This window comes from Antrostomus carolinensis, unplaced genomic scaffold (genome assembly GCF_000700745.2).
Source record: "Antrostomus carolinensis isolate BGI_N321 unplaced genomic scaffold, ASM70074v2 scaffold7951, whole genome shotgun sequence".
In the NCBI taxonomy this organism is placed as follows: Eukaryota; Metazoa; Chordata; class Aves; order Caprimulgiformes; family Caprimulgidae; genus Antrostomus; species Antrostomus carolinensis.
In genome coordinates, this window is record NW_010293459.1 from 46911 (window position 1) to 54790 (window position 7880).

The 7880-nt window shown below is 38.1% G+C and overlaps 1 protein-coding gene across 1 annotated transcript; it reads left to right on the top strand.

Annotated features, from left to right (window-relative positions):
• Positions 1-2314: 2314 nt before the first annotated feature.
• On the top strand, positions 2315-7311 carry LOC104532150 (synaptonemal complex protein 3; the record flags this gene model as incomplete). Its single annotated transcript, XM_010177276.1, has 4 exons — positions 2315-2444; positions 3582-3657; positions 4763-4797; positions 7194-7311. Coding segments are annotated over exons 1-4 (359 nt in total), but the record flags the coding sequence as incomplete, so codon positions are not given.
• Positions 7312-7880: the final 569 nt, after the last annotated feature.

Genomic DNA, 7880 nt, shown 5'->3' on the forward strand with positions numbered 1-7880 from the left:
GGCAGCCGCGGTGGGCGGTCAGAGTGGAGAAGAGCCCGTTACAGGGCAGAGGGGTGAAAGGTGCGTGGGTGGAGGGTACGGAACAGGGTCAGGACACCGCGCTGCCCCTCAGCCTTCGACTCCCCGGTGGCTTCCCCTCAAAACCTGCTGTGGCAGCAAGCAGTGGTGCGGCGCGGGCCCAGGTCCTTCGTGCTCTGAGGCAGAAGCAGGTGGGCCTCCACAGTGGAAAGCGAGCCCGTTACAGGGCAGAGGGGTGAAAGGTGCGTGGGTGGAGGGTACGGAACAGGGTCAGGACACCGCGCTGCCCCTCAGCCTTCGACTCCCCGGTGGCTTCCCCTCAAAACCTGCTGTGGCAGCAAGCAGTGGTGCGGCGCGGGCCCAGGTCCTTCGTGCTCTGAGGCAGAAGCAGGTGGGCCTCCACAGTGGAAAGCCCCACAGGGCAGATTCACACAAATACTGGTTGACCTCTTTTGGGGCAGGGTGAAAAAAGGACCGTGTTTCGCTGAAAAATCGTTGTTAAATACACAGCTGTGGATTGAAGGTACTTGAATTGGCTAAAGCAGGTAGCTACAGAGGATGGGTGAAGGCTGTGTGGGGTCGTGAGGTGGCGAGACTGATTAGCAGCGTCTGGAGGGACAGGGGAGTTCTGCTTTGTACACTGATTTTCAGTGCAAAGAAAGGTGCCCATATGCAAGATACAATATATGTAAATAAGTATCTGTTGACGTTTGCAGTTTAAAGTTGAAGCAGCACGGAGATGTGCGCAGCCACATGCCGTATCACTACTTTCCTCCTTAAATCAACAGCCGCAGTAGCTGAAAAGCAGAATGAGCCTTAAAAAATCTCTCTCATCTGAGGATAATTTTAATGCAAGAGCTTTTGATTTTCCAATTAATAATTTAAAGCCGTTTTGGTTTGGGTTTTTTTAAAAGAAACTTGTAAGGTCTAAAAATTTTCACTTCATACAATATAGAGAAGCATCAACCAGAGAAAAAGCTGGCTATTAAAAAGCAATGTTCCTTATATAGTAGCTTAGTATGACCATGTTGTATATAACCACATAATATGTGGTTTAAAAAGCATATTTGCATAGCTATGGACAACTAATTAAAAAAAATAGAAATGGGAAACTCGGGTGTGTGGAACAGCTGTTAATGTTGGGGGGACTTCACAGTCCTGAAAATTCAAAAGGCCTTTACTTGAGTTCACAATTTCAGCGTGTGAACTTAATTTTCAGATCTATCTTTGCTCTGGCTTGTAGAAAACCTATTGATATTTCTAGCTGTGTTGAATTGCCTGTAGAAGCCGAAGTTTATCCACTGCTGAGTAATGTTCTGCTCAGTTTGGAAAACAGGATACCTAGAGCTGATTTTTTTTTCCTGTACTCTTTCCATCTTTCCAAGTAATCCTGTTATATTTTGAAGGATTTTTAAAAGTATATGTCATGTGATACTTAACTTGAAATTCTTCACGCCTCTTTGCGATCAAAGATAGCAAGAAATATTTCAGCAAGGACAGTAGCTTGCTATTTCCTGTTGTATTTGTATATTTCTGCTGTTGATAAGGGAAAAAAATTGTTTTATTTTGTCACTTATCCATTTAATAATTACAGCTATGCTCTTTTCCTTCTAAATAGATATTTTACCCCTAAATGTTTATAAAAATACACAATATATAAAAGTTAGTAGTATTAAATAAATGAATATTTTTTTAAGAGGACATTATATTTTTAAAACATTTACAGATGCAGAAACTGCATTAGTTACATTACAGAATGCAAAGGCATAATAGCTAAAAATAAAGGTAATTCAGAAAGTTGCCAAGGATTTAAAAAAAATGGCATGTGTATGTGTATTTGTCTGTCTAGTGTGGGATGGCTTGTAGAATCAGATTGTTCTTTATGGTTTATCATTTCTGTATTTTGTAAAATAGAATATTAGCATAGCTTTTTGGGAATGCAGTACTGGCTATGACAAAATACATAATAAATATAATGGAAGCCAAGCAGGCAGGCACCTTAAGAAAGTGCATAATTTACTTCTTTGTTATTAATCAGAATCAAGTATGTTCCTACCAGCCCTGTTTTGGTTTTTTTTTTACCCTTTTCTTCAAAACACAACTGATGGGTAATCTTATGGATTACCTCAAAACTGAAACAGTTTTACTGCTTGAATATCCTTACAGGTGGAGACTGTTACAGGGGTGTCCATAAACAGGTCAATGTAAGCACGAAAACATATGTGTCTTCAAAGTACTGTGAGGAAAGTTGTGTAACAAATACAACGTACCGTTTCAGTAGGAGGAAACTCTCATTATGGCACCACCGAGAAGAAAGCATGGAGGAAAAGCTGGTAAACCAGCACAGGAAGATGAAGCCATAGCTGCCTATGACTTTCAGGAGGAAAGAAAAGAGCTGAGTGGATCAGAGGAAGATATTAGAGAAGGTGCTTATATGATTTTGGTTGGGGTTTTTTTAAAGTGAAGGTTATAATATTTTTGACTCTGAGCAGAAGTGAAGACACGTGTTAGCAAGTGTCTGAGTAAGCATGGTTCATAATGTTTGTGACAGCTAGCCTCCTTTTTTATGATTTTGATTGGTAAGAGAAGAGAACACAATAGAATAGCTCTGTATAGTGCACTATTATGTCTTCAAATTATAGGTGGAGTCTTTAATAGAGTAGGATTTTGTTACATGATTTTGTTACCTTATTTTAATGCCATATCGTTCCATCACCTGGCTGCATATATAACATTGTGAGATCAAAACAGAAGAGCTCTGCTTGCCTGTATGGAGTGCTGAGTCACGTAGGGTAGTTGGAGCCTTAATGCTGGCAGGGTTAACAGCACCTCAGGAAGAATCTGAACCCCAGAAAAGAAAGAGGAAGAAGCAGAGGAAGTTGAGGAAAAAAGAAAGGAAGTCAACCATGGGATTCTTGTTTGGTTTTGAGGGAGTGTCACTTCTTCTCCATCACATGATAGTTTTTTGTAAAGTTTGATGTAACTCTATTTCTGTTTTTTTGTCTTTCAGCAGTTATCTCTGGGTTTGTTTCTCTTAATTTCTCCCCTTCTTCACTTGTTCAGACTAAATTTCTCCCCTGCCTTCTTGTTAATAGAAATGTGACAGCCAAGGATTTTTATTTTTTGTAAAGACTATAAATATCTATTTATGATTTTGCTTTTTTTAAAGGTCAGAGTACACAATTTCAGTACTTATTTTACAGTAAAATGGAATTCTTACAGATTGGGCTTTTTCAATTTTTAGATTATTTTCACCTTTCTAATGAATGTTATGTTGGGAGTTGGGAGTAATTGTGTAGTAGCAGACAGAAACTAAAGTTGGTTGAGACCAGTCTAGAGGAGCTCAAGGCAGTGCCAGCTCAAATCTAGCCTTGCAGAGTGACTCACCATCTGTCAGCTCCAGATTCAAAGTTGTAGGAGCTGCATGTGTTATGGATGGGAACTGAGACCCATGAGACATGTTCAGAGAAGTGGCATTACAGAAAAGTAATTACACTTTTATAATTGAAATCACCTCCACAAAATAAGATATTTTTGTAAATCTTTTTGAAATTTGTATTAAGGTGAAACACCAATAATGGACAAGCATGGAAAGAAAAGAGCCTTGGTGACTACTCATGTGGTTCCAGATGATGTGGGGTAAGGCTAAGAATTCTCTTCCCACCCTCCCCCCCCCCAAAATAATCAAGTCTTACATAGATACTGATTTCAGTTATTCACTATGCTTGGTTTTTGGGGGTTTTTTTTTTAGTAGTTGATTCAGAGCCAGGTAACAGATAATACAGTAGTTGTAGGTAAAAAGAGAAAATGTAACATTTAAAACCGAGTAATTTTGCATTTTTTTTGTAGATATATTTGAACTTCCCTAAAAAATTGATATATTTGTGTGAGTTCTTAAAATTCTTTCTTTCAAAAGATGATGTTTTATCCTAAATTGTTGATAGTTTCATTATTTTTTTCCCTCTGATCTTAGTTGTTTGAAGATTTTAACAGTACTTTAGATAATCCAACTATTACATTGAAAATAAATTATTTTTAGAAATAATCTTAGAAAATCCAGTATTTATGGGCAGTATCAATTTCATAAAATAGTGTATGTTGACATAATTTTTAGCAAGATTCTAGCTGTTGAGTTGAAGATATTTTTTTCCTTTTTTTTTTTTTTAATCTTCAAAAAAGGAATTGGGATCTTGTGGAGAAAGTAATATAAAAACAAGATAAACATTTTCTTTACACACTAGGTCCTTTTTTTGACTTCTCAGCTGTTGTACCTCGGCCTTACACACTGGTGTTGTTATCTTAACAAAATTAAGGATTGCAAAAACAATCCTGATACTCTTTGTCTTGGATTTTTCTTGCTGTGGCAGTCATGCTAACTGTGATGGACTTGTGTTTGTTCATGTCATGTTCCAAGTACCTTCTGTGTTTTCTTTTTGTATAGGGAATGATCAATTTTATTTACTGTCCTCCCTCACTCAGGACCCTTTAAATGCCTAATACTGCCTTTTTACTGAGGAGTAAGTTAATTAGATTCTAGTAATTTTTTTAAAAAACAGCAAATTAGTCTAAAAAAAGAGACCTCTTGAAGGAGAAAAGGAGTGTCAGTTTTTATCTTGTAGAATAGCAGCTCTGCCACTGTTTGCAAGTAATAGGCACGTGAATAAAATCAGTTTTAAGCACATACAACAGCCTTATTCTAAAGGTAGAAAACAGGCAAATGAAAATTTTAAACACTGTTTTGTAGGGGTGAAGTACAGAATATGCTGGAAAGATTTGGAGGTAAGTACGTTTACATTCTAATAAATTAAAAAACAATTCATGTTTAAGTTGAAGAATTGGCAGTGATTCCTTACCATAAAATAAATTTCAAGATTTACATAAAATGACCACTCTTTGTAGCATTTTTCAGCATTTCTGAAAAAAACCCATTTTTTTCTAAAAAAACCTTATATCTAAGTAGAGCAAAGAGAAAGAAGAGAAGGAAATAACTGCATATAAAGTGAGATGTAAGTATAGGTAATTACAAAGGAAAAAGGGAAAATGCATGAGTGCTTTTGATTATCAATTCCAATTTTAAGATGGGGTGTAAGAGGCAGTCATCATATTGCAGACAAAAGGGACAGTGTGCATTAGCTGTTATGCTTACTCAAGTTTTTGTTACAACGAGGTAGAAGAGACTGGGGGTTGCAAGACTTGAGTAAGAAATTAGGGGCGTGTAAATACTGATATAGATTTCATAGAATGGTTTGGGTTGGAAGGGACCTTAAAGATCATCCAGTTCCAACCCCCCTGCCATCAGCAGGGACACCTTCCACTAGACCAGGTTGCTCAAAGCTTCAGAACGAATAGCTCTAATTCCAGTCAAGGAATTTTGGAAGTAGATTGTAGTTGCCCTACAGAATGAGCTAGGGAGCACTCTGCACCTTCAGAAATCTAGAGAACAGGGAATCAGTAGAAAAGAGAATTTCAGCAGTCGGGAAGAAGACTGCAAGTTTATAGAGAAGCTGAAGAATCAAGGTAAGTGATGAGACATGTATGTATGCATGTCACCTAGTTTGATTCAGTTTAGTCACAATCAGATCCTCAGATGGCATTACTTAAGAGTTAAATTTCCAGCTGAATTCTAGAGAGCTGACAGGTTAGAGAAAAAACACATAGAGAAAAGCCATGGAAGGAAAGGAAACCATCTTAATGCCAGTGTTACATACTCAGTAGCTGGTTAATACTTCCATTGTATGCATAAGAACATGCTGTACACAGTCATTACTTGCATGTAAATCTTAAGGTGAAAGAGGAGTTCAAGGAATTCCTTAATTCATTAATTAAGACTTTTTGCTGTTAAGGTACATATCAGAAAGCTATCAGTAGTCTAGACAGGAGGAGGATTTCAGTGTTAGAAAGCTAGGATTGCTTGTTGATGCAGACTCAGGATAGAAGGAAAATGAATAGATCAGAGAGAGGATGCTGTCTGCTCAAAGATAATAGGTTTGGCATTAGCAGGGGCAGATGCTTCAGCAAATGACAGAGGGAACATTTGACAGATGTTTCCTGAAATCTACAGTGAGAAGGAAAAGAAATTGCTGTATTAACCTTAAGCTGTGACTTGTTTGTTGAATCTCCAAATGTAAATTAGAGTGAAACAAACATACTAACTTATATTAACTTCAATACTTTTGTGAAAGTACTAAGTCTCTTCCGAAGTGTGAAAAATAGTTTATCATTCACTTATTCAGTATGTTCACAGTGACAGTAATCACGTACTACCTTTAATAGATTTCTGAAACCTAAGCAATTTGAACACTACTCTGAACCCTGTAGTTTTTCTAGGAAAAAAAGTGTCAGCATAACTAAATTCCTCGAAGGTCTGGAAACTCTGAGGTGGCAGTGCAGCCATGCAGCTAAACTAATGAGGATTCTGATTGTGTGACTGAAACATCGTTAGATACTAGAGGAGAGAGCAAAATGTCTGTGCTCAGTCTTGTTTGTGCAAGGTGTCTCTGGCTGTGGATGGAGAATTCCCAGGCTGAGAGATGTCCAAATACAGTGTTTGAAAGATATGCAATGCAAACTGATTGGATAATGCTGCTAGTGTTTCAAGCATATATGTGTGTTTATTGTATGGATGATATGTTAGAAGTGCATGTTGGGCCACAATAATGAGTAGGGGAACACATGATGACAGTGTGTAAGGAACTGATTTAAATGTACACAATGAAGCACTGCAGCTGCCCTGAGTTCAAACTGCTGGACAGTTTCAGTTCGCTGTGTGTGCCGGCTCAGAGGCAGCCTGACATCATGCACAGTACCATCCACCCCAGAATGAAAGAAGCTAAAGCTGAGCCATATCATGGTAGGTCCTGTTTGGTGTGCACCCTGAGAGAGGCGGGACTCAAAGCAGATGCTACAGTAGTTGTGGGGGCTGGGCAATGAGTAGTTGCAACTCCAGAGGCCAGGTGTAAATTAGGGTGTATGGGGGGTTAAGAAAGCAGCACTCACACCAGTGCCAACTGCATGTGCAGGGACATGACACAGCAGCCAGGAGCCCAGATCTCATTAGCTTCTTTCCATTAGAACACACCTTGTTCGCTTCTCCAAAGCATAACTCACCATCAGTTTTAATAAAAGGCACAATGAATGTCGGTATGCTTAATGTCTAAATATTCTTTGATTTTTAGCTGACATTAACAAGGCTCTCTTAGCTAAGAGGAAAAGATTAGAAATGTATACAAAAGCCTCACTCAAAACCAGCAACCAGAAGATTGAACATGTTTGGAAAACACAGCAGGAGCAAAGGTAACATTGACCCTTGTTTTTCAAACCTGTGAAATCAAATTCCCTTTTGTGTCTCAGCATGGATAGCTGGTCCATCTTGCAGTTAAACAGCAAGTAGTGTATCTGCTAGTTAAATATCTGCTCAGGTCATCTGTTTCTGCTGCCTCCAGTTGTGTCCACTTGGTTAAACTGACAGCAGTAGTTTAGCACAGTGCTTTGTCTTTTGAATGGAGGACTTAGGATCTGGAATTTTGAGAGCAAGGTACCTTAAAGAGCTGGGTCTAATTTTATTTCATCTTTATGGAAAATAACCTTTGATGTTATTTTGGCTTTTAAACCAATGTTTTTATTTTTTCCACTTCACTTGGAATTTTCTGTTTCTACTTGAAAACTGAAAAATGTTCAGTAAAGTTTGTATACCATTCTGGTTAAGAAAGAAATTTTCAACCTCCATAACATTCCTCTTGCCTCTTAAGACATATTTAATTATTACATCTGATAGTACAGGTAGAGCCAACTGAAAAATGAGACAGCTAAAAAATGAAAGTCGGCAATACTTGTAACTGTCTCGGTGTTTTTATATATATATA